At 39.1% G+C, this 27,005-nt stretch overlaps 1 protein-coding gene across 1 annotated transcript; it reads left to right on the forward strand.

The window, feature by feature from the left end:
• Positions 1–2,512: 2,512 nt before the first annotated feature.
• Positions 2,513–26,590, forward strand: SLC39A8 (solute carrier family 39 member 8; the record flags this gene model as incomplete). Its single annotated transcript, XM_081998835.1, has 8 exons — positions 2,513–2,820; positions 9,816–9,984; positions 15,069–15,238; positions 15,781–15,903; positions 17,039–17,206; positions 22,859–23,066; positions 23,598–23,782; positions 26,444–26,590. Exons 1-8 carry the CDS (start codon positions 2,641–2,643, stop codon positions 26,588–26,590), a joined length of 1,350 nt encoding a protein of 449 aa, XP_081854961.1. The 5' UTR covers positions 2,513–2,640.
• Between the last annotated feature and the right edge of the window lie 415 nt (positions 26,591–27,005).

Below are 27,005 nucleotides of genomic sequence, written 5' to 3' on the forward strand. Positions count from 1 at the left end.
CTTCAGAGAGGATTTGGCCCTTTAGAAGACTGGAGAAGCTGATGATATGTTGTCTTGCCCACTGCCAGTCTCCATATGGTGCACTGGCACCTCGTGGTGGCTTAAATGTAACAGTAACATTACACAGGTGTAAGAAAAGCAGGGAAAAAAACAATAGTGAATCAGGACCATGAAGTACTGTTGGGAAATCCTTGGTTTACAGTGTACAAACAGATTGTTCTTTCAGTTTGAGAAAGAGAATTTGGCGCTCTCAGCATTTGGCTAAGCTTTATCAGACTTGACATGAACAAAGATGAGACTCTGAGACCATACATCACAAGAATATACACAAAATCTGGAGTAGTCCTTCAAGTGCTAGATGTACAGTTTGAAAGGTACATGACCTCTGGTCTTATTGTTAATATCCCCTTCTAGCTCTTGCGATCTCTTTCAGTAACATTCAGTTTAGAAACTTTTTTTTCTTTTAAACTAGAGCAGTATGAATGCATCACTCCTTGAAGAAAAATATTGGCTGTCTCAGAAATAGAGCAGGATTTTCATTCTGCAGAGGACTGGCAACAGAGAATAATACTTAATGGAATTATCCAGGAATTCACTGAACTTTTCAACATTATGCAAATATGGGTGTAAGAACTAATGCAAATATGAGTTTGTTTAATTACAGTAATTTAAATAATCCTTTATGTTTCTGTTACTGATTAAAAGGAAGTCTTAATCAATATTGAGATTAACCCTTTGGCCCTGCACAACAGAGCACTGACAAATCTTTTTGATGCAACCAGCAACCTGTTTTGATTTACCTGTTTTACCCAGTTAGCTGTTGTTTCTATTTTATCTACTGGTCATAAGGTGCTTTTCAGATATAGACCTTTTAAAATTTCAGAATGCTTTCAATAATCAACTGTTCCTAGAGCTCTGTTTAGAAACAGACACACTGAAGAAGAAAGCATAGTAGGTGCCAGTTCTGCTACTGACATAGCTACTGCCTGAAGAAGAATGTTGTCATTCCCTTAGAAGCAAAGGAAATACTGTGCTGATTTATCTGAAGAGACCCAAAATGCACACATAAATGGAGAGGTGGGTAGCGTGGAGCATCTTCAGTCACAGCTGGTGGCATAACCAGTGCAGATGGAGGACTGTCATTTGGAACAACCTGCAACTAAATTGTGCCGGGGCTGATTTAGCTGCCACCAGCCAAGTATGAGGGATGCATGAAAGTATCTTAGCTATTCAGGCTCTAATTTAGAAAGAATAATATTTAAGTGTTCCAACAGTGGAATTTATAGGAGTGTAGCTATCTAGACTTTTTTTTTTTTTCCCCTCTGGTAGTGGGTTATGCTGCCAGCATTTTTTTTTTTTCTGCTAGATGTTTTGTGCATTGTGGTATGGAAGTTGTTTATGAAGAATTTATCCAAACGAGTTTCACTTCTTGTGATGTATCTTTAACGATGCCTCCTTCATAGTGCTGTTACCTGGACTGCTTGGCATGCATGGTGAAAAATTCTGGTTACAGCAAATTTGGAATCGGAGTCAGTGTTTCAGCTCATGTAATTCAGCACCGTTCCATAGAGCTCTTAATGAGAATCTGTTTAAAAAAATCTATTATTTAAAAAATTAGCAATCTCTGCCCACTACAGGGATATATAAGAAATTTTGTAACAGGCAGTAGTGCAAATCTCTCCTGAGCTGGAGCTGCTGCTGAAATGGCTGCTGTCCTGAAACATGAGGATTTTTATCTAGACCACTTGAGTAACAGCCTGCAGGAATGTATCTGACCAGTCACAATTTTCTCTGTTTGTTAAAAAGGATTCATGAAATCAATGCTTTTTTGTGTGCATTAAACCTTCCTAAAAAGGGAGGCTAGATGCAAATCTGTGTCTCAAACCTGTGGGCGGAAGCAGGCCTGTGAGAAGCAAGTTGCCTAACTGGCTGTCAACCGAACAGCTCATTCCAAGGTCCAGGTGCCTTGACTGTGGAGATACTGTTGGTGAGGTGTGTACGGCGGGGCTGTACCTGTGCACCAGGCCTGGGCCTGGACCTTGGCCTCGACTATCCCCTCAGGCCTGGTGTGGGTCGTGGCAGGTGGCCCGCTTGTGGGGCCCAGGGGGGGCTGGAGGTGCTACAAGGTGGGCAGGTTGAGGTCTGCAGGTGTACGGCTGGAAACAGCACTTGGGGCAGTTGGAGAAAGCCGTGTGCTTCCATGGATGTGTCTGATGGGTTTGCACCCTTGACACCTGGGCCAGGGCTGGCAGCAACCAGGAATTTTGCAGCCTCCCCCTCCTTTGCCCGCACGTGGGGCCGTCTGCGGACGACTCCGTGCCATCCTTCTGTCGTGACACAGGGTTAGGGGGAGGCCTTGCGGCTGCCCTCAGCCCTCGGCCGGCGGGACTAGGCTGGCGCTCGGTAAGCAGCCCGACACCGCGGCGGACACCGAATAAGCGGTCCGGCCCCCTGCCGGGGGCTCCCGCAGGGGCACCGCCGCCCTGCCGCTCGCCCGCCCTGTCTCCGCACTACGTCCCCCGGGGAGGGGCCGGGCGGGCGCCGCTCCCGCCCCGCAGAGCCCCGGGCGCCTGGGCGGTGCGGAGGGGCTGCGCAGTTTTGCGCGCTCAGCCACACTCGCCGTGTCCCGCGGAGCTGGAGATGCTCCCACGCGCGGCGGCGGCGGCGGCAACCACGACCACCTTCGCCGACGATGTGCTGCGCGTCTTCGGGACCAACCACAGCCTGTCGGCTGGGCAGCTCTCGGCGCTGCTGCACCAGCTGGGCGCCGCGCCAGCCCTGGGCGCCGCGGTGCCCCTGGCCCACTTGCACCACAACCAGGTACCGCGGGGGCCCCTGGCGCGGCGGCGGCGGGAGCCGGGTTCGTGCGGGTGCCGCGTTGGCTCCGCGGCAGCGGTGAGGGCCGGGCTGTTTCCAGCGCACGTCCAGGAACAAGGGCGCCGAGCCGGGTGGGCAGCGCCGTAGTTTCTTAAAACTCACGTTGAAGCGGGGAGGGAGAGAGCAAAGGTCTCCGGAGGCGCTGGGCCCGGGTTTCGGGCAAAGGTACCGCTCCACTGGGGAGACCAGCTTGCGGCAGGGGAGAAAGTGCCATCCATCAGTGAGCTGCTGCCTGTGGCGGTGCGGGGCTGCCCGTGGGATTAGCTCTACCTCTGTCGTTGCTCACCTCTTAAACTGGCACTTTTCCTGGGTAAATAGCATCTGGACAACAGCAGAAAGTGTATGTGAATCAGCTAGTGTTTCCCTCCAAGAGTTCTATAAGTAAATCTTTAGGACTTGTTAAAATGCAGTTGTCATGTGATAGCACAAACTTGACTATAGACAGGTCTACTTGTGTAAAAAAAACTTTTTCAGAAATTTTTACATTGTTCATCTAAGTTGAGTACAAAGTGTATACCCATCAATTAATCTGCTAAAGCTGTTCAAAATGATGTTTAATTTGCTGACTAAATATCATTGGAATATTACTTTTCACGAAAGTATTTTACTCTGTTTAGTGTCTCAATACAAAACTCGGATCTCCTTGCTTCTTTTACAGCATATGTAATTTCACATACCTGTAAGTGTCCTAGACTAAGTTTGTTTCCTTGAAGGGCATTTCCTTATGCTCGGAAATCAGGGACACAAAGTCAGTTACGGTAAGGAAAGCAGGGATGACTGTTTGCTCTGGTTTGGTTCCGCTCCCTAAGAAACAGAAGAGGCATGGTTCTAGGGACCTTGAGAAATTTTTTTTTTACTTTTGGAGTAGTAGCTCTTTTGCTTGTTCGGTGAAGGAGGTAAACCTTGGATAAGCTCCCTTTTTTTTAGAAAGAGTGCAATTCTGGTGTCTTTACCCTTACCAGGGGTTTAACTGGGAGTTAATGCCACTGAAATCAGTGTAGTATTCAGTATAAGCATGGCAATATTTGCTAGAGTCACTGCTTTCAAATCTCACAAATTGAATACTGTTCCAACACAGTGTATTAAAAACATAAACATTCCCAGCCACACATGCTAAATACAAGTTTGGAGTGTTGAATATGGCTATGAAAAGGAGCTTTCTTTAAAAGGGCATAGAAATGAATAGATTCTTCAGTCCTTTAGGTTTTCCACCCGCAAAAGCACGTAGCCCTCGTACGCAGGCTTTGGCACAGGCTGCAGAGAGGAAAAAAAAAAAGTAATGCTCTTTCTTATTGCTGGAAATGCATGTTCCTTGTAAGTCTTTTGAAGCTTAACTGAAACACATTTTTTTTACAGTTTTGTCCATTTTGAATAATACCTAGGGTACCATACTGAAACGTGTATACTTTTTTGCCGAATTACTTGTATTCTTTCTTAAAATTGGCCTCACAGCTGCTCTATCAGCTGGTACCATTTAAGCAAGTGCATTTTACCTCCTGGCTTTTGATCCCTCATAGATGTTAGGTATATCATTTGGGCAGGTGGTGCATGCAAATGCATACTCATACCAAGTAAATCATAAGTGATCCTTTTCCAACACTGTCACTCTTTGTGCTTACAAGTTGATAACTTAGAGTATCTACTGGTTATGGCAGAAGACATAAAATGGCCTAATCTAACTTTGTGTGTTGGAAGGCACCGGAGGCCTAAGCTCTACTGATTCTCTACGGAGGAAAGTAAATACCTCTGGAGAGTGATCCGGGCCTTTCCCAGGTAGGCTGAATCCATTCAGGCAGCATACATATCTGACTGGAGGACACAAGGTTTATTTTAGACTTTGAGTTCTTAACTCCAGTGTCCCGAGCGAGTAGGATGACTCCCAGGCCTTTCTTCCAGTCAAGATAACACACCCCTGCTCTATCAGAAAGTCCTTCATCCAAGCCTGAAGTAATTTTTAGTGGAGAGCTGATCTGTAAGGGACAGGTGATTCAGCACTTCAAAAACTGGCAGGAAGGAACAGTCTCTGTTAGTTTTATCCCAGTAGTAGTGTTTAGTTTTAATGTTTGATTTATAACAATTTTGGTAAGCCTATTAATCTTGCAAGAGTAGATCCACCAGAAGCTGATCCACTTTCTTGAAGATTCAAAGAGTTTGGATGTGCAAGCCAGCCAGAAGAAGATGGATGCTTGATTTCTGTTTTCCTTTGATACCAGGTTGACTTGAAAAGATAAGAATGTAGAAAAAATGATTTGATTTGTTGATGATGGTGTTTGAATGTATACTCGTGTAGGCATTTATGGTAACTTATGTCCTGTGATGTCCATGAAGATACTACTTATTTTCCTGTAAAAGACAAAAAATAAAACTTTTTTTTGAACACTGTTTTGGAATTTTTGATTGAGCTGTCTCCAGTTCCTTATGCTTTTGGTGTCTTTTTTTTTCTTTCATCATGCACTTTTAGAATTCTTTTTATTTTGTGCTTATATTTTCTTTGGTCTTCAATTTTTGTTACCACCTTTTCTTAATATGTAAGCTAAGACTTCCTGCCAGAGAAATAAGTAGTAACTGAGTAAATTCAAATAGTGGTCGCTGCTGTTTTTTCACATTTTACTGTGGAATTCCAACACATTTTAGTCCTACTAATAAGGATAAAATTAGCAATTTCATTATAATAGGTGATGGCATGTTTACTCGCTCTGTATTTTACATTATTGGCAAGATGTGAAAACATGAAGCTATACTTGATCTTCTGTCATTCGGTTCATTGTAGTATGATAGCCATACATGTGTGTGCTGAAGGATTAAATTACATGCACAAAAGTTTTGGTCAAAAAAATACATGAAAGCTAAATGGGCATTGGAACAAAAGCTTGTTAACATCACCTTTATTTTGTGCTTTGATGTAATTAATAGGTGCTAAAATCATGCTCTAATTTCCTTCTTTGACTTTTCTAAATCTCTATTTACGCCAGTCTGGATGTTATACCTGAATACTGTATCTTAATGTAATGCATTTTAATTTTTAAAGAAAACATTTGGACAAATGGGGTTAAAATGTTTATTAATAGTCATGATCTGATGTAATGAATTTCATCTCAAGGTGAGTCAAAACCCAGTAACCTTAGTGTTTCAGATAGACTAGAACCAGGCTAGTATCTGCTTTAATTTTGGGGTTTTTTGGTAGTGTTTCACTAGTTAGAACTTGTGCTTTTTGAAAGAAGAGGGAATGGTCTGACAGAGTGTGACTTATGGTCTTGATCCAACACCATGATCTGATGTTGCGTGGCCAGTGAGAAGATAAATAGGCTTGGTTGTTCTACCCCTCAAGTGTCTTATTTCTACAATAATTTCAACAAATTTCAGCATTCGTGGACAGTTTTCAGCTCCCACCATGATCAGCTGCCTCGAACGCATCGGGGTGTGTGTGAAATCTGTAAAACACAAGTGCATTCAAGCAGCTTCATCTGATTTGACTCTTTCTCATGGAGTGCTGCTTATCGAAGGTATGGTCGTCTCCTAGCATCTGGTTCTAACCTGTGCTAAGTGACAAAAATGTGTCACCACATCAGCATTAGATGCTTTTACTTGTTACAGGTAAGTTGAGGAAGACGTAGAAGTCTCTATTTTGCCTTATCCAGGCTCAGGCTAATTAAAAAAAAAAAAAAAAGCTAATCAGATAGGTATTCACTGCACTCTTTCTTTGCTGTTGCTAACATGTGACCCACGGCTCAACCCTGGTGTGGGCTACACTAGCATTTAATCTGGCAAAATCTAGAAACTGCAGGCCAGGTTGCTGTTGGGTATCTTAGTGCTTCACATGTGGAGTGCTACAGATAAAACAAAGGTAGAGCAAAGAGAAGAACGTGGCAGAAGATCAGAAAAGGGACTGAAGCGTTTACAAGATGATTGGTACTGTAGCATTTTTGTTAATTTTCCAGTTAGAGGTCCTCTGCATTATTTTTGTCTGAGCAATTGTCCCATCCTTTCCTTCAAAGGATGTGGTGATCTGGTGTCCACTTTTCATTTATAAAGATACTGGTGTGAAGAGATTCTAGATAGTTGGGCATCACTTTATTTCATTTACCACCTTAAAAAAAAAATCCCATGTTGGTCAATAGTTTTTTGGGAGAGCCTTACCAGGAGAAAAGTAAACATTTGTTTGAATAACCCAGTTGACAGTTTAATTTTTTTTAAAGTCTGAATACTTTGTAATTGTATAAATTCTACTGACTTAAGTCCTTCCCAATTTTGATGAAAGCTTTTTAAGAATGAATTTTTAACAGGGACATGTTCAGTTATGTCATACCTTTTTTGCAGTTGTTTATTAAACACTGGGTGACAGCCACATTAGAGCCAGTCCCCTCACCTAATTGCTATGTCAAGGCCTACTGAATAGCAGGGCACAGACATGAGAGTAGGTGTGGTGAGCCAGGACGTCATACTCAGTCCCCTGTTCCATGAGGCTAAATTTCCTTTCTGCTGAGATCATCTGTCAGTCTTACAAAATAAGTAGCTTATGTTTTTACAGCAGTGTGGCTGTCTTAATGTATTTATCCTCCAAAGATAAATGCAGAGTTTTGCAGTATGGCAACATGAGTTGCTCCAATCGAAGGCTTCTAATAGATTTAATCTTTTAATTAATCCCTTAATTGTGCCAGTGAACTCATGCAAGCTTGTTTTTTAGCTCTTGGATGTATGTAGGAGTTTACTGAGAGGATGAGGTGGCATGTAACAATGAATCATTTATAGGAATCATTATCCTCTGGGTTTGTCCCTGATCAAAATAATAATAGTAATTAAATAAAATGCTGTTTCTCATCTTCACATAAAAGAGCTCTTGTCCGATGGTATTTCTCGCCTATTTGTTTGTATGTAGCCACAGTTACAAGTCTCAAGTTTACTGTTTAATTCATGCTGTGTCCGATTTATTTTCTCTGCATAATCTGCTTTTCTACCTATGACATGGTTTGGATTTTTGTGAACTAGTATTTTAAAATACTAGTAATCCATTCTGTATTCCTAGGAAAGAGATAGTTAAAGATTTCTTTTAGAGATAGTTATGTTATGGATTCTCAGCTCCTACTGGCTTGTTTTTCTAAGGGCTTTTCACTGTAGACTTCCAGAAATGGCTCTATGAGCCAGTAATACAAGAAGCACCATATAGGAACTATTCCTATAGACCACAACTATCCTCTGTTTCACACTGGATGTATTAGCCGTGTATTTTGCGTTATTCCATAATGCAGAGTTAATGGTGAAATGATTAGGCACATAACCAGTTGGGAAAGCTCGAGAAGGTTCATGTACTGGGCTGTTAAAGACTGTATCTTCCGTGATGATTTCTCTCTGTACTACTTCCGTTGAGATTAAATGGAGCAACATGCTTTAAAACAACAGCAACAAAATGTTCTGTTATCAAGCTATATTTATTTTTTATGTGATGCTTTGACATTAGCATTGACATTGAAATATGAAAGTATATGCGCATTGCTTGTATATCTTTGAGTCTTCAGGGTCTCATGGCTTGAACAAAGTTTACACTTACGTTTAAGTTAAAGCACGTACTTGAGTGCTCTGCTAGACTGGGTCGTTAAAGACGAAGGACAGAAACATCCTTCATGCAATTTAGCTGAAGCCACTTGCATGTTCTCTTTCTCCAAGCTAAATCAGAAGTAGTCTCATTCAAATGATGTGTGCATGCTTTTCACCTTTTGGAGAGTATTAGAAAAATATTTATTAATGGAAGTGGAAGCAGCTCTGTTGGAGTAAATGACTTGCAGTTGCTTTGATTTATCTGTAGGAGGAGTGTGCTTTATAAATAATAATCTTGAATTATTGGAGAAGTGCAATGGAATCTGAAGGCTAGCAAAACTGAAAAGAGCAGGGAGTGGCCATTTGTTTTTATTTTGCTATGGCTTCCAGTGCTCTACTTTTGCAACCACCCTGAGATTTGCTACAGGGAGAATTATGCTCTAACTTGTCTCATATAGAAGGAAAGTGGGTTTTTTTGTCTTGAGACTCAGCCTTGGTATGTGTTTGTTGTTCAGCAATTAGCAAAAAAGAACAGTCTTTCCTTACTGCTTCTTGTAGGAAATAATTAAGGTGAATAAACGGAAAGTGTTAAATGAAAGACTTGAGAGGTATAGAACATTTCATATAAAAATACTCAATTTTTCTGTAGATATATATTTTAAGATATTTTATAGTTTGTCTTTTAGCTTTTTGGTTGAAAATAACGAACGGAGCAACAAGCTGTGTTCCTGGTGTGGTTTAGCACTGCTAAGTACATTTGTCCCTGGCTCAGTAGATACTTGGGATCTTCACTTTGCCTTTAGCTCAGGGCATAACAGTAAGAGTTTATATCATTGGAGTATGGGATGGATTTACAAAACAATGTTTGCTGTTAACTATTATTGCTATAAAGTAAATGAAAAATGTTGAGTGTTGCTAATGCTTAGACCATTTTTAAACAGCTAATTTAGGGAGATAAATAAGCATTTTTGTAAAGTGGAAGTGGTCACTTGCATAAGCAGTCACTGAATTACCATTTTCTGACATACTCTGTCACTGAAATGTTAACTGTCAGCTCTTAAATTTAATTATTTTGTAATTATGTGAGATTTTAATTACTTTGAAACTATTTTTCCAAATTTATTGTAAGGTTTAACTGTTCTGGTTCATAGGGCGTAGGATTTGCAAATGTGTATTTAAAACATGTTTCATTGTTTTGTGATTTATCTTCTTAAATACTTTGAATCACTTCTGCTTCACATTAAGTGATCACAGTGTTTTCATGCACAGTGTACAAACACTGTGTATGCTTCCTTGAAAATGCGTTACAGTATTTTCGTTTTGTAATTCTTGGATTTCTCAGTGTATGACTTATTTTTTGGTTTTGCATTAGTGTATTAAGTTGTCAAAATCCCTTTTTGTTCCAGTGCTTGACTGGTGAGGAAATTTTTTCTTTGCATGGGATACCGAACAACAGTCACATATCAAATTCAAGCTTCTCTACAATATGTCCTGCTGTTTTGCAACAGCTAATTTTTCACCCGTGTGATCATCAGGAAAACTTTGTGGATACATCTAAACCACATTCTTTACAAGGTTAGTTAATGTTGATTGTATTAATACTGCAACTGGAGTGGGGTTTCCTTAGGGGAATAGTAAGTATTTATCTATACATAACAGGAGTGTCTTGTTTAGGACGATATTGTTGTAAAAGTGGCAACATGAATTTGAAATGCTGTGGTAGGTCAGTGGTCTATCTAAACAGATACACTAACTCTTGTCAGTGATCTATTAAAAATATTTGAGAGAGGTGTGGAAGAACTGGGTAGCTAGTTATAGAATAATTTGCCCATTAAAGGAAGAGTTTTTCTGACCTGTTTTATTTGGATAATGGTTTGTGCCTTGAAGTGTAAGGACTCTTGCTAATAACTGGTTAATAGGAGAGAAGGTGGGAGTACAGAAGGGACGTTTGTGCATGTGATTTGCAGTGGGAAATCAGACTTAGTGGGATGTGCGTATATCAAGGCAACTCAAGGTAAAATTGCTAGGAGACTGCATTCGAGTGGACTTATTTGCAAATGGGAGTCATGACATTAGGAGGAACCACTGACTGTTTTACTGAGGAAAAATACTCTTTCCAAACTCTGACTTCTGCTTCCATGTCATCTTCTGTGCTGCCCCCTCCATATGGAACATCATCACTTGGCTGAGTAGCCTTAATCTTCCTTCCTTTTCTTTTTATCACTATTATTTCTGTATTTATTGTGCACAAAACTGTACAGTGCAGTAAAAAATGTAGGACGGCGAAGATTCATCTGGTTAATGAAGTTACTTGTTGCACTGATAAGGATCAATTATAAAATAGCCTATTTATTTGAGTCAGTATTCCAAATAAATTTATTGCTCCAATGGATTCAGCTGAATTAAAGTTAAGGAGAGCAGGTGCCTAATGTCAGTATTTATGAGCAGAGATACAGCAGTTTTTTAAATAATTTTTGAAATATTAGCATTAATGACATTCTGATTAATATAAATGATATTTATTAAGAATTATAAATCATTCCTAAAACTTAGCTGTGTCAGTGAGTAATTAGAATTGTATTTGATTAATCACTGAAACCATGGCATCAATTTGCCATGATTGTTCTAGACTGCTTACATCATATGAGGGCACATATTGTCAAGAAGTCCATAGTATCTGCAGCGGAGGGTAGGATCTGTGTTTCTCTTTGGTGCTGTTTAAGTAGGTTGTACATGGAAAGCTTGACCTATAGTTAACCTCCTAAGCTATTTAGACCATCCCTCTTGTTTTTCTTTTATCCTGCCAGCTCAGAAGCAATGTCCAGTAGCCAGATAAGCAAGGCAGCCTTCTCCCTGCCCCTCCCTTGGCTGCAGCACAAGAAATCTGCAAGGCCCGTGGTGAGGGTGTTTTAAAACCACAAGTGTATCAGGCTGTGACACATAGTGGTACCTGTTTTAAAGGGAGATTCACAGAAAGACCCAGTACCAAGTGCAGGTGTTGATTTATGCACACCCCCACTCCATCACAAAATGAATCTGTCCTGTGGCAGCATCGAGACTAGCTGATTTCAATTACTGACTGTGAAGCACAATCCTCTATGCATGTTTCCAGCTGTTCTTACATGAATTTTCTGCCCAGGGACTCGCACACACTTAACAATATTCTGCCTTCCAAAATATGAATGGACAAGACATACAGAAGAAATTACTACAATAAACTTTATGGGACAGCTACTTACAATAAAAAAAAAAAGTGCTGCTGAAGCAGAGTAGAAGTTAAAAGGCAGCATATAGTATGTCTTTCCTTGGGCATTGTATAAGTCATACCTAACCTAGCTGACCTTAGGGGCACACTCATGTCCTTCCTTTTCTTGCTTCCCTGAAAGATAATAGGGAGGTGTATAGAGCTGCATGAAATAACTGGAAATGCCCAGTGGCATTCCTGCTGTCCAAGGCAAACAGGTTCTGTGCTCTCTGCTTGGCTTCTTCAAAAAGGTATTCATACCCTTATTTCCTCTTCATCCCAGGAGAGGGCTAAGGAAGAGCCTGAGCCTGCCTCAGGAAGACCCAGAGCAGTCGTCCCCACTTCTTATAATGAACAATACTGAGCAATGGTGTTCTCAGGAGGGCATCTTACTTGCACTCCTGCTGTTTTACTTTTTGGATTTCTTGTGGCTTTGAGTGTCTTGGCTATCTCTTTCTTGGGGCTACAGCTCTACTGACAGAAAGAATTATGGTAGATGGCAAAAGCTGACTGCACCACCAGCCTCAGGGGAAGAGAGTGTGCGTCCTACACGGAATGCTCTGCTCTGATACGTAAAGTCAGACTAGCCAGCTTCCTGAGATGCATTGACTCATAAAAAGCTTAGCGTGGATGGAGTCTTAGTGAATAAAAACAATTTTAAGACAGCAGTGCATACATGATATTGTGAAATACAGTCCATAATGCAGGAACTTTGTCAGCGTTGGTTGTCTTGGAATTTTATCACTCCCCCCCAACCCCGGTGGTATTTTTCTTGAAGTACTAGTTCCTGTAATTGTGTAATTATGGGGTAATATTTTTTTTTCCCTTTCCAATTACAGTTCAGGTCTTTCTGAACTCAGAGAAAAGCCTGCCACAGGCCCAGGAGCACCTTCTTGGAGAACATATAAGAAAGATCTTAGATCTATTTTATTCCTTTAAAAATTTAATTAAACTAGTCTGTATGCTACTGAGGCTCATTGCAGGATCTGTGGAATGCCTAGGATGGATAATACTTAATTTATTCTTTCATTGTTTTAGGTTATTTAATAACTTACTTTAATTCTTCTTTGTTCTTCCACTTTGGGTGAGTAAATCAAAAACAAAAATCAGTATGTAAAATCTCACACGTTCTTTGGGCCATCCAGATCTAGGACAGAATTTTAAAAGTAAAACCACATCTATCTTCTGTTACCCCTAATCTCTGGTAAATCAGGGAGAAGAAAGGCTTTGCTCTCATACTTTTTTGGTGACAAAAGGGGGTACTACATACCAGTGGATTAGAATATGTCTTGTGAGCACAGGTCCCTTAGTATGTTATGAGACATCTCCCATTGCAGCAAGCATACAAAATGGTGACAGTTGTATCATTTGTAACATGTACTTCGAGTTAAGTGTGCCAGTATGTTTTGCTGTTCTGAACAGAGTACCAGCATGAAAGTTAGACCATTTGTTAGTGAAGCGTACAGTATTGCGAGAATTTCTCTCACAGTTTGGCAATAACCTATTTTTCTGTGACTGGTTTTAAGCTCCATTCTCCTATTGTTTTTGTCATCCACTAATCTACACACACAATTTGTAAACAGAACTTCTTTGTCTTTTGTTGTAAAAAGTGATCAGTAGTGGCCTTTTCTATTTTAAGTTTTGAAACTTGTTCTAATTTCCTGTGTCTGATGAAGTAATTTGGGCAAGTAACGCTAAATGCTTCATATCTGATAAATGGGGGTTTTATTTTTTAACTCAGTTTAAAATGTGCTTTTTGCACAGAATAATGTGTCGGAGTTGTCAGTATACTAAACAGAAAGAGACTCGTGCTTCTATAGTAATCCCAAACTGTAAACAGTGGTTTGTGACTCATGATGGCACTGGAAGCCCATTTGTTTATTACAGATTTGATTTCAAGAAGGTATTTACGAGCTTAATTGTCATTTATTTTAATGGAAATGAATCTCCTGTGTAGCTTAGTGAATCTACCCATATCTAGTTGTGTGTTATTCCCTCTCTCTGTCTCTCTCTCTCAAAACCGGCAAATGAATGTTCTAATTGGCATTGATTTACCTTCTGCAAATGCTTTAAATGTTTCTGAAGCTTTCTTTTCTTGACATAATATAAAATTCATTGCATATAAAAATTGTGACACTGAGCAAACAAAGTAGAGCCATCCCAGTTGCAGGTGAGCAATCTAGTTTGGTGTGTTTGCCAATTGTGTTGCAGGAAAGTTAGGCTGCAAATCGTAATCTGATCTGCTATGCAGAAAGGAATTTATGATAACTTCTCTACATACATATTGTAAAGCTTACAATGATGCAACTTTCAGGGTTGTACCAAACTGTTCTCATATAGCTGACATTGTGTTGGCTTTGGTTATTATTTATGGTTAATTTTTATAGACAAAGCCACTGTCTATGTGGATAACTGTGGTTCTGTGGCATCACTTGAGGCAGCATTCTAGACCTCTTCAGTACAACCTTTAAAGCTTTTCTCTGCACTCACAGGGACTTGAGATGTCACTGGGAGAAAACAGTAGTCATGCATAGAGGCATAACTGTGATGTTTGTGAACAGCAACAGCTAGTCCCCCCCCCACTATAATTCAGACTCCAGAATAATTACGGTATGGCATTGTACAGTCCCGGTGTCCAAACTCTAAAAATCTGAGACTATGGTTATGGTGAAGGAAGCTAAGTTATGGTGAACCCTGGTGCATTTGCCACTTAGGAAAGCTTTACCCTTTATGTACCAAAATCACATATCCATCTTTTTGAACCTAGAACCTCTTTTTTAATATGCTTCCATTTCTCTATTGTAATTGTCTCTACTATCAGCTATCTGCCACCCTCATCTGTTTGATGGCCAATGTTTTCAGCAAGCAGAACTACTTTGAATTAGAGGAGAAGTGTTAGGAACAGAAAGTTACCACCTCAAAATGATTTAAAGGAGTTACCCTTTATCAGGAAGGATTTTTGGATCTAGTACAGCCAAGACAGCAGACTTTCTATCATGGAGTTCCTTAGGAGTAAATGACAATTGAATCTAACCCTGGGACTAGTAAGTTTTGTCTTATGTCTGTGCTATAGCTACTTTGACTGGTGTCCTAAGCCTTAATTTTTACTCTTCACTGACTGTAAAGAGACCTGATTTATACTAGCAGCAGAGAGGCTATCCCAGATCTTACAGTAGCACAGTTTCCATTTTTGATATGATAGTCCCAGACAACGTTTACAGATATTTCCTTTCTGCAGGTATGCATTTTAAGTATCTACGCATTCTAAGATTTTTATATTTGTGAAGTATAATTTCAACTAGGAAACCACTCTTTTTCCCAATTACATGCCAATTTAGCTGTTAGAAATAATTGCAAACATCCTGAAGTGGGTATTATACTAAAATATTTTCTATTTCTGCTTGTTTATCCACAGTTTGGGGATTTGGGTTCCTGGCTGTGACAATCATTAACTTGGCATCACTTCTGGGATTGATTTTAACTCCCCTCTTAAAGAAGTCATATTTCCCCAAGGTTTTAACCTACTTTGTGGGCTTGGCCATTGGTACTCTCTTTTCTAATGCAATTTTCCAGCTCATTCCAGAGGTAAGCAATGGGAATCATTATTTGGTTTGCATACTAGTTTCTAAAGTGTATTAATTTTAGAAGCATGCTGCAGTGCGGTTCTTTGTGTAGGTTGCAGTCTCCACAGAGCTGTGGGAGAGCTTCAGTGCCATTAGCTACCATCTCTTTCTGGCTGGATGAGCAGAGCTGTCAAGTTCTATGTTGTGCCAGTGGGAAAGACCAAGGGCTATTCTGCTTCTGGACAGAAAGAGAAATGCATTAGATAAAATTCTAGTGAACTTCAGTGGGCTACAGGTTAGACCTTCCTCATCTTGCACTTTACTACTACGTTCCGCATGTAAAGTTCTTCTGAATTAAAACACTGTTAACATTTAATCCAAGTTAAAAAAAAACTGTAAAGATCAGGATCTTTCATATTTTCAGCCTCATGGAAACTCATGGTCAATAGAGTGACAGTCTATATTTTGGAGGAGTATTTGTGTGTGTGTGGCATTTGTGTTTTTCTGGAACCGTGCTACGATTGCATAATGCTAACTTGCATTACTTTTTTTCTTCACTGTTAGGCATTTGGGTTTGACCCTAAAGTAGATAACTATATTGAGAAAGCAGTTGCTGTGTTTGGTGGATTCTATATACTCTTCTTTGTGGAAAGGATTCTTAAAGTGATACTGAAGATCTATAACCAGGTAATGAAACGTATCGCTAACTGAAGAAACCTTGCCTTAAAGTACCTGTTATATTTTATGAGATACTTGATAATTTAGGAAAATGTGGGTTTTTTTCCATTTCATCAGCCTTACCACACGTTCCGATATATCTGTTTAAAATCCATAGGGATTAGAGGAAGCAATCTCACTTTTTGAGGGAGTTACAAGCAGAGCTGGGATCGGAGTCCAGATATGAGTGTGGTCTGCTGTCACTGGTGTATGTTCTAGTTGCTCTCAATGGCTAAGTTTTTTCCGCGCTAGCTAAACGCATCAGAAAAAAGTGGAAATATGTAAGAGCTGGAGAGAATAGAGTCTGCTCCTGGAGCTCCCCTTGGGGCAGGAGAAATCAATGTGACATATACGCCTTTTTTAGTCATCTGTAAAGTGTGATTGTGCTGACAGTGCCTGAATCTCACTTTCAGTAACTTCAGCTCTGTGTTTCCCCATGGTCTGGTACACAGACCTGCTTTAGTGACTCTGCAGTTATCCATATTGCACAGGACTCTGCTTTCTACCCATACGTCAGAGTACTTGCTTTCTGTGTACTCACATAAGCGAGGCTGGATTTGTCTCAGAAAAGGGCCTCTCAAAATTTTTGGTCCTCTCTGCTCATGTCTTGCAAAGGAAACTGTCCTGTCTTCCTACTCTTACCTCAGTTAAGGTCACCCCCCTCCCAAACTGTTGTGGATAGTGAAGATTATGAAGATCAACTCATTTGTAATAATGCACTCCCCAAAAAAAACAAAAAAACAAACTTGTTGCTCTTTATTTATGACAAAGGCTAATAAGCTCTATTTGACAGCAGCCATGAATAACTAGCAAATGTTGATGACTTATGGTCAGGTCTTCAGCTTGGGAGGTTCTATATAAAGGTATAAAAATGAAAATTCCCACATGTATTCTGGTTAGCTAAAAGTAAGAGGTAAGTTAGGAACTAGATATGTTTGTAGTTCATTTAAATGTTTACTGCTGCCCATTTAAACATTTACTTGGTGTTGAAAGCAAGGCAGCTGAATATGGTGCTCCGACCTTTTCTTTTTTGGTCTCTATTTTCTTATGTTTGTTATTTTGCTTTTGTTTTGATTGGCTACCTACTTATTTATTTGTCACCTAGACTGGCCACGATGACTCTGAAAATGGTGAACAGATTCGTTCTCAGGATAAGACTAACCCACCCAAACCACTATCATCCAGTAATGGGGGGACGTGTTACGCAAATTCAGCCGTCATAGAGAGCAACGGAAATCTTGGTTTTGACAGTATCAGTGTGGTTTCAGCACAGGTATGAAAATTGTTGAAAAAATGTTGAAAATTTATTTCTAACATTTATGTAAGCATATCTGAGGGGAGAGTTAATAGAAATTTCTATTACCTTTGTTGAATTTTTGCAAACTTATAACTTGCTTGAGCCATACAAAAAAAAATGTGGGGTTTTGGGGCAGGCTTACAAAAGCTGAATGATGCATTCAATTTGTAGCCAACAAAAAGAACTAATTGATATCAGTGTTGGGATGGGTAGGACAGAGATACATATTTAACCAGATAATTCAGTTAATTTTGATTCTGTTGTTATTGTTTTGTTTAAAGAGTGATAGTGTGTTTTAGTGTTGCGTGGTCTATATTGTGTTCCTGACTACGTAAAGCCATAAGTGTGAGAACCTGATTCCTCTGAATTAATGATTAATGAGGAAAACTAATACAGTAACTTTCATGCAGTATATTGTAAGCACTGCTTGTGCTAGTCCAGTATATTTGGATACTGTGGGAATTATGGAGGTAATGTGTTGAGACAGAAGCCATTCCTCCTGGTTTAAGTATTAATCTCTTTTGGATTTGTTCTCTATATTTCTCTGCATTTGTTTTCATACTACAAATACAATTTCCTTCTATCTGAGAAGAATATGGAAACAGGAAGAGAAAATTTGTGTGCTTCTTTACTCTTTTTGCCTGTACAGGGAAGAACAGTACTGTCCCTTATTTAAAAAAAATAAAAACACATAAAAACAATTCTCTGATGGCTAGGGCAGATTTTTCCAGAGTAGAGATTTCTGTTTTACTACCCATGTTCTTTAGCCAGTAAGCTGTTTGTGGGGAGCAGTGAGGAGCAGGAGATGAAGCCAGAGGCAGGCCCTAACAGCCAGGAGAGAATCTGGGAGTTCTGCATTGACCCTGCAGGCTCACAGGGCATCTGATGCACACAGTTTAAAGTACCAAAATTGTACTTGTCCTTACTGTGGAAATGTCATGAAGTGTGGTGGATACTGGGCTTTTTAAAAACTGGGAGAAGCATGCTTAATAATTAAAATTGCATGGGCACCAAGAGGGAATTAGTATTATGAGTGTCCCTAAACTGTATGTTGTAGATTTACAAAACAAACAAAAGAACCCTCTACTCTCTGCGGACACAGTCATCTCCAGTGGTATGGGGGTTGTTTTTCTGCCCTGTTTACCAGAATTTTTATCTGGACCTATTCCATTATTATGTTTTGGCTAGCCATCTGCTTATGCATAACATAAACATAACAAAATCATACAATATATTATAATAATAAAATGTAACTATATAGCATTTATTTCTAGCAACCAGTTTAGAGGCAGTGCTCATGATCATAAAGTATTGTAAGTCACCCCAAGATCCTTTGTGGAATACTCATACACCTTTTTCATACAGTCTTGACTTTAAGAACTTAAAATCTCACACAGATTCTTCTCTACTTACTGTTCTTACGAAAATTCATGCTTTCCATTCTTTTTTCCTCCCCATTTCTCCAAAGCCAGGAAGAGGATATGTTGTATTAAAACCTCCTGAAAGTAACAGGGTAAAATTCACTCTGGAGCCAAGGCTGTTTGCAAGGAAATCCCAGAGGCATATAGCCCACTGCTGATATTGGAGGTAGCAATAAAAAGCCATCATTACTCTTTTCCTCCTCTGGGCAGGTTCAAAAGGGCCAGGTAGCCTTCAAAGTCATTAGGGTGCAGCGGAGGGCCAATGTAGCTGGGCGGTTTTGGGGCAGTTGGGTAGTGCCATGAGGGTAGACTACTACCAACTTTACAGGCATTTGGTATTTATGAAGGATCCATTTGGCATAAGCCAGCACATACCGAATAGAATTTTAATGTGTCCTTGTACTCTAAAGCTTATTAGAGAGGGCAAACACAGCATAGCCAGAAATCATAGTGTAGGCTTTAAGGAGGGAGTTTGGAGGCTGATTGTGACAAAGTGTGGTGGCTGTTTTCAGCCATGGGGATCCAGCCATATTCTCTCTTTTAATGCCAGAACAGATTGCCTGACAGAGTAAATCTAAATGTTTAATTAGTCACACACTGTCAGATTTCACTTGCAGCAGTAATTGCAACCTTGGAAACCTCTTTTGAGTAATCACAGAATTTGTATCTACTATGCATTACAATTATATGGCTTGACAACAGTAACTTTGAAGAAGTGTTGTTTCAGAGACAAGTTGTTGAAATGTCTGTATCCTCTAGTTCACAACGTTAGACTTGTATAACGAAACTTAACGGTGGCCTTTATTTATGCTCTGGAGGCAGTGTCAGGATTCCTTCTTGGTCCTGTGGGCACTTCCAGAGAACACAAAAGGACATGTCTGATTCATGTCTGATGGAGTCAGAGATGCATTAGAAATAGCAATAGTAATCTGACAAGATATCATAGGACAAAATAAGACAGTCTCAGTATAACTTCCTAAGTTTGGGAACAAAAGAGAGGCCATTATTTTTAAAGAAAAAATTGTGTCGAGAGAGCAAAAATACCAAGGATGTCTTTGGTTTATCATAAAGTGTGGAGATACAAATAATCCAGAACTGCTGTAATTAATAAAAGTCAAACCTGATAGTCCAGCTGGGTATTACAGTGCTTCTTAGCTGGCATCTGTTCTGTGACATCTGCTAAACTACCATGACAAAGTGGGAACAGTCCAGCAGAGACAGACATTGTTCATTTTTGCCTTGGAATCCTATATATTTGTACGGTAAATTTGTTAGTAGTCTGCATTATCTTAAACATCAAGAATATGTATTAGTCGTTCATCTACTTCTATTGGACATACAATCTAGTAAAGTTCAGAATGTAAACCCAGATAAGCAATGTCATTGTGCTTTATATAATTTACAGAAGTCGTCAAGACATTATCTAAAATAGATTACACGGAAGAATTATGATACTTCAAAGCTACACAGTAAACAGCAGGTAGCAATATATATTACAGAAGCCTCTCAGAAACAGATTCCTAGTTCTTAAACAACAGTTGTTTCTGCATTTTGAAAGATCGGATATTTGTAAATTATTTATTTCAACAAAAAAGCTATTGAGATCAGATTTTTATGTTTGTCATACATATGCAATGCTTTGGACTGTCACTGGATGATCAACTGTGCAACTGGTACCAGAAAATGTGTCCTTTACTTAGTTCTATGGCTAAGCCAGTTGTGCCTCTACAGCCCTCAGAAAACTCTAGGCACACACATGGTTCCCACATAAAACCAAATGTGCTTTGATGGGAACAAACATAAGCAAGTATGTACAATTGACATTTTTGCACATTTGTATTCTTTGCTTACTGTTTTCATTGCTCTTTTAGGAATTTTCATCCTCATTAAGACTTTTCGTAAAGGCATTTATTTTATGGAGTTGCTTGGCATTTGATGTGAGAATTTTTTGGTAATAGAAAGTTTTTACAGAACGAAAACCACCACCACCACCTCTCTTCCTCACATATAATAGAAGTTGCTAATATACGTTTTCAAAATACAGTCTCCTGAGATTAATATTGTTGCTTTATCAGAAAATACTTGCTGTTGTTGTTGGGGTTTCCAAAGGAACAATGTTTTTCTACTAAAAAAGAATGAATGAATTATTCAATATGAAAAACTGTGCATTATCTCAAACTCCCTTTCCTCAGTGAAGCTAGAAATACACCCAAGAAAGAAGATGTGCTTTTGGCAGAAATCAGGATGATCTACAAAACAATGCCTCTATCAGTTCTTAGGCCGCTTCAAGGATGGTCACCAGGGAACAGAAAAAAACATTGGGGAAGAGAACTTCAGCTTAGGGAGCTGGATGAATAGGTGGAAGAGCTTTGCTAATTGTATTTGGGTTTTCTCATACTCGTGTTTCTTTTTACTTCAAGTTGCCTAATATATATATTTTATGTGGCTTGCTTTGTAATACTTCTTTCTTAAAGTAAAGTTCAAGTTGCCTTTGTGGATTGAGAGAGAGGTCTATTACGCATAAGTGATCCTATCTCAAACAGAATTAGCACAGGTACAAGTTAGTCATCCTAAAAATATGATTGTCATTGCTTGTGTGTTAGATGAAACGTTGAGAGGAAAACCTCCAAAAAATGAAGGCAAGCATGTAATACAAGTCTAAAACCTATGTGTTTCATTTGGCAAGGAAACTCCCAAGTTTTGGATACCATTGCTCATTTTCACATCATAAAAGTATAATTTCAGGACTTCCTGTGCACTGAATAGGAGCTGTAAGTGTGCTTTATGGCAATTGTGGCACTACTTAACCAAGGCTTTATTAGCTACAAGTTCCAAGGAGTGCAATAGGCATCTGACTCAGAAATTCCTGACCTGAACTTTTGTCCCGTCCCAAGCCAGCTCCTACATATAAGAATGTAGTATGTCAGATAAGAATCTGGTGAGCAAATCATGAGACAGACTTTACTGCTCTGTCATTAAAGATTTTGTAAGAATTTATTAATCATTATATTTCCATGAAGTTAAAAATTCAGTTTGCATTTGATATGGCAAAACTAAAATTATTTGCAATGTTCTTTTTAATAACTAAGGAAAGTTTATTGGAATAATCTGTGACCTTTCAGAAAGAGGAAGAGGTGTTCCTCTATACCCTTCTACAAGAGAAGGAGAGGTGTATAAATATGTCTGTACGCACACAGATGTATATATTACTGCTTACATATTTCAGTAAGTAAGCATTAGCTAATGCCTTGTATGCAAATGCTTTTTTTTTTTTTTTTTTTAGGGGGGAAATACTATAATGCTCGCAAATATTATGTAACTACAGTATATGAGTGTACAGAAATTTATCAGAATGGATCATCAGGAATTTTTTAGGGGTGGTTAGTTTGTGGTCCCAGCTGAAACGGCAGTTCCTTTTATCTGCTTCCAAGTTTTTCATTATTTCATGGCACTGCATGTATAAATTACTTCCACTCTTGGGAGGAATTATTGAGATCCCTGGTGCGTATGTGTGTTGCAGTTTTATATTAGCCTGTTATTTTCATGCTCTGAGCCTTCAACTTGCACAGTCAGAATTACCCACTGCTGTTTTTATTAAACATGCACTTTGTAGAATCTAATTTGAATAGCTGGACTTGACTCTCATTGCCCAAAATTAGAAATAAAGTTTATGGAGTATCTGGATGTGTGTCAACATTCACATGCACCTGGCTGTTACTGTGGTGGCTAAGTGTGTCTCTGGGAGCATGATGTACTGGCAGTGTGTAACTGGTCCACATGTGTTTTAGCTAGGAACTACAGATGCTGTCAGTCACTGCGATTAGATCCTTCTGACTGTACATGTTTAATAGAGGTGGCTGATGAGGCTGTGAGCAGCCTTGGAAGTCTTATTCTGACCAAGACTCTAGAGAGACATCCAGACCACTATGGTCTGAACTGCTTTCTGTCTCCGCTGAAGGGGATGCGAATAAAGCTTTGTAGTCAGAGGGGTGATTGGGGCCTGTGTGTTAACTTGTTGAAACAGAAAACATTTGCTGCTGCTACCTATGCCTTTTGCTTCTTGGGCTAAGCGTTTTGGTCTCCACATGCAGTAGTGCTTTTTTTTATGCTTGGCATTAAATTCAAGACAGAAGTGTGAACTGTTGGCTTCTTTATTCAGTGTTTTATGTAATTGCTTTCTTGTGGGTGTTTTTTTTTTTTTTACCAGGAAGAAGCCACCCAAAGCAGCTTATGCAAGTGTCTTAGTGGGCGTCCACTGTCAAAGATTGGGACCATTGCTTGGATGGTAACACTGAGTGATGCTGTACATAATTTCATAGATGGTTTGGCTATTGGTGCATCTTTTACTTTGTCTCTGCTTCAAGGGCTTAGTACCTCCATAGCCATCTTGTGTGAAGAGTTTCCTCATGAACTCGGTAAGGAACTTCATTCAACATGTTGTTTACTGTAGAAATCACTGTTGTAGGAGGTTGTGCTGGCCAAAAGTTGGCATAGATTGAAAGAAAGTTTAGACAAATTAATGGAAAAAATATTTGTCAAAAACTTCCCAAGCACCAAAATACACATCTAGCACTGGAAGTTCCCAAGTGCAGGTGGGTGGAAGCTGAGAATGTATATTAGAGGCATTAGTTGCACTGTTCATATATGCTGCATACACTTTTTTTTTTTTTTTTGTGGTCATTATAGGTAGTTCTGTGTTCCTGTGCGCTTAGCTCCATTGTGCATCACCTACTTGCTTTAGAATATTTCAGTTACCTTAGTATTAGAGGGAAATACTCATTGTTTATTTGAATGACGAAAACCAGCAGGCGGTTATAATTTGTAAACAAATAATGTCTTTTCTTCAGAAAAGCTCCTCTGAAATCCAGAAATAATCAGAATATTGTTTTATGAAGATGGTCTTTTTTCTTTTCTTTTTTTTTTTTTTTTTCCTCCTTTCCTTTTAGGGGATTTTGTCATCTTGCTTAATGCAGGAATGAGTACTCGGCAGGCTCTGTTTTTCAACTTTCTCTCTGCATGTTCCTGTTACATTGGAATGGCTTTTGGTATATTAGTAGGCAACAACTTCGCTCCTAACGTCATCTTTGCCGTAGCTGGAGGAATGTTCCTATACATCTCTCTGGCAGATATGGTGAGTTATAATTTAATTTTCAGTTATTTATTTTTCTGTGAGAAAACAAAGACTGCGCCAAGTTTCTCAGTAGAATTTAGTATTTTGTCCCTATCATGCCAGTGTCATCGACTTATTATTAGATGTTAACTCATCAATTATATCCTTAATGGAGGTGTACAAATGGTTACGCTTATTCCTGAAACACGAAAGCCTTTCACTTCACAAATGGGGCTGATCAGGTTATTGCTGAAAAGGAGTTTTGAAGAGAGACAAGCTTTTAATGAATTTGGGTTTGTTTCATCAAAGAGTAAAAAGTGTATAAATCCTTTGTTTCAGCATTTTAAGGTGGCAAACTATTTCACCTCACTATTTTTAAAAGGTTCGTTTGTCTATTTAAACTATATTTTGAAAGAAAAGCAAAAAAAATGGTAAACAGAATGAAACTAAATATTTAGCTGTGAGTTGAGTGAAAGGTGTTGTGTAGCCACAGTGATAACTCTGGGGTTGTTTAGGTGAAAAACCTGACTTAAATTCTCTTCTGGTTTAAATTAAACAGTGCCAGCCCGAGTTTCTTGGCTCAGACTAAAAGTTTTGCTGAACTCTATTCAAGACAGTCTGTCATTTATTTTTTTAAAGTGTGCTAGAATATTTAAGTCAAAGAAATTGTGCTAAGATCCAGATCAGATTTAGACATTGGGAAATAAAATCTGTATTCACAGGCGGTCAGCAATATTCCATAATTTACTCTTATGATGATGTTTTATCTCAAAATGAGAGAGATCTTTCAAGAATTTAAAGTTTTATTTGTTTAATTCAGTGTTGTAAGAACAGATGTATCTGCAAAGGTGTTTACACCTGCCACATGAGAATCCATTTGAGTGTAGAACTGGAAGAGTGAGGCCTGAATTTGCAAAGATTTGAGATCCCAGTTCAGTTCTATATGCATTTAAGAACTGTCATATAGTTGTTGTGACTATTTCATTAAATTATAGTTTAGGTAATAACATGGGATTTAATAAGTAATAATGTTAGAGTTAAATGAACAACATAGTTTATTTTACAAGTTTGCACTACCTTGATTGCTAAGGCTTTTCATTTAGTTTCACTAGTCTATGATGAATAGTAGTGTACTCAACTATGATGTGTAAAACTCATGGCATAAATTTAGAGTGACTCAACTTAAATCTGTTATTAAATCCATCAAAATAGGTAATATTCTTTTCTTTGTATCTGTTGTTCTGTTCTCTATTTCTCTCTCTGTGTCTTTCTCCCTCCCCCCAATCTCTTTGTCTTTTTATAGGTTTTTGGATTATATCAGTTACCTATCTGAATTTTTCTTCCCTCTGAAAAGTCTGAAATAGGGTATTCAAGTGCTCTTTACAGAGATCTGGCTTTCCGTTTCTGTTACGATTTTCACACACTTCTGGTTTGCTTGTCCAGAAGCAGGTAGGATTAAGTAGAATGTCATTCCTTCCTTCTTTTCTTTTTGCTGTTCTTTTTTCCTCCAGTATTGGCATAGTCCAACCTCTGCCAGTAAGATCACTGTGTGTTGAGGCTGTGGACCTGTGAGAATGTACACTGAGGTGTGTACACAATGAGCCTTGCTGTATGGCATGAAGCTGATCTGGTTTGTTGTCTTTGCCTCTTGTGCAAGAGGATTACGGAGCTCTGGAATGATTTCTGGGAAGGTTTGGCCACTTCCCACTAACCTTAGTCTGTTCTTCAAGAATTGCATTACCTTCAAAGGCTGTTTTTTGCCTTGTGAGATCAAGGAAAGATACAGCTTCTGAGTTACCCAGCCTGAAGGTTTCTAAACTAACACTGAAATATACAGTCTTCATCGCATTCTGGTTATACTACTCTCAGCACAGCAGGAGAAGAGTTTAAAGCTTATTTCAGTATGTTTGTCAAAATCCACTGCAGCTGATTTTATCTGCAGCAAACATACCCTGAACGACCCCATACAGAGGACTTTATCACCAGTGCTTATCTGCTATCACCTCCATGGGCTCTCAGAGGAAGTATCTTTGTTTCTGCAGTTAACAGCAAATCAGTCATCCTTTGCTGTTATGTTGCCATTAAGATGCATGTCATGGAATGAAGAATCCCTTCAGTGCGCTGTAATGTAATATTGCATGTGTTACCACCCGTTTCACAACATTCTTCTTTCTTCCTTGCTTTACCACTGCCTCATCAGCACACCAGACCTTCCGTTTGTAACAGGTTTCTTATTTCTGAGGGGTTGTCTGTTTTCAGCATCACTTCATTTGCTTAGAGATAAAGTAGAAGAATCCTAACCTTCCATTTCCTGAACAAAGATTTCTCTATTTATACTAGTGAAGGAAGAAACACAACATTTAGCAATACAAGGGCAGCTGCTCCTAGCAACATATGGTCCAACAATTGAACTCTAGGAGAGTGCTGGAATCAAAAAGTGGAAATTACGTAAGAGACAACCTGGTGAAATCACAGTAGAGAGGAACAAAACACCATTTCATTGTACCATCCTCGGTGAAGTGTTTTTTCGGGGTAATCAGGGTGACCTGTTCCTGTGACTGCCTTCACCCTCTGTTAGTTCTAATGAGTCCAAAGTAGCAATGTGATTCAGTTCTTAATGCCTTAAGTTATGCACACTACCACGAGATGGCAATCCTTACCTAAAAATATCCTTTTTTTCAGTTCCCAGAGATGAATGATATGCTGCGAGAGAAAGTGACAGGAAGAAAGATGGATCTTACATTCTTCCTTATTCAGAATGCTGGTTTACTAACGGGTTTTACTGCTATACTGATGATTACCTTGTATGCAGGAAATATTCAGCTGTGATAATGCAAGTGAAAATGGAATCAGTACTGAAGACATCAAGTAAATTACAAATGGAAGACACTTGAAATCCATAAAGGGACATTCATTTAATCTACGTGGTTTTGAAACGGTGACATTTCCCATCCTGCCCCCCTTGCTCCAAATACAGGAAATTCTTCTTTAGGACTTGCAGTCAATCCAAATAGTAGAAGCTGTCAACTTCTGTACTATGCCAAAGAATCGATTCTAATATTTTTATTTCTACTTAAAATTATCAGACATATCTGAACTGTCATAGAGAAAGGATGTTACTTGGCCAGTGGAATTATGTGATATATGCAACTACATGCAACTCAAGACCAAATGAAAGCTGCGGTCTTCAAGGAAGATGCTTATTTAAAAGAAAATAATGGAGTCTTATATCCTTTTTTAACTG

This window comes from Phaethon aethereus, assembly GCF_964289735.1.
Source record: "Phaethon aethereus genome assembly, chromosome: 4".
Taxonomy (NCBI): domain Eukaryota; kingdom Metazoa; phylum Chordata; class Aves; order Phaethontiformes; family Phaethontidae; genus Phaethon; species Phaethon aethereus.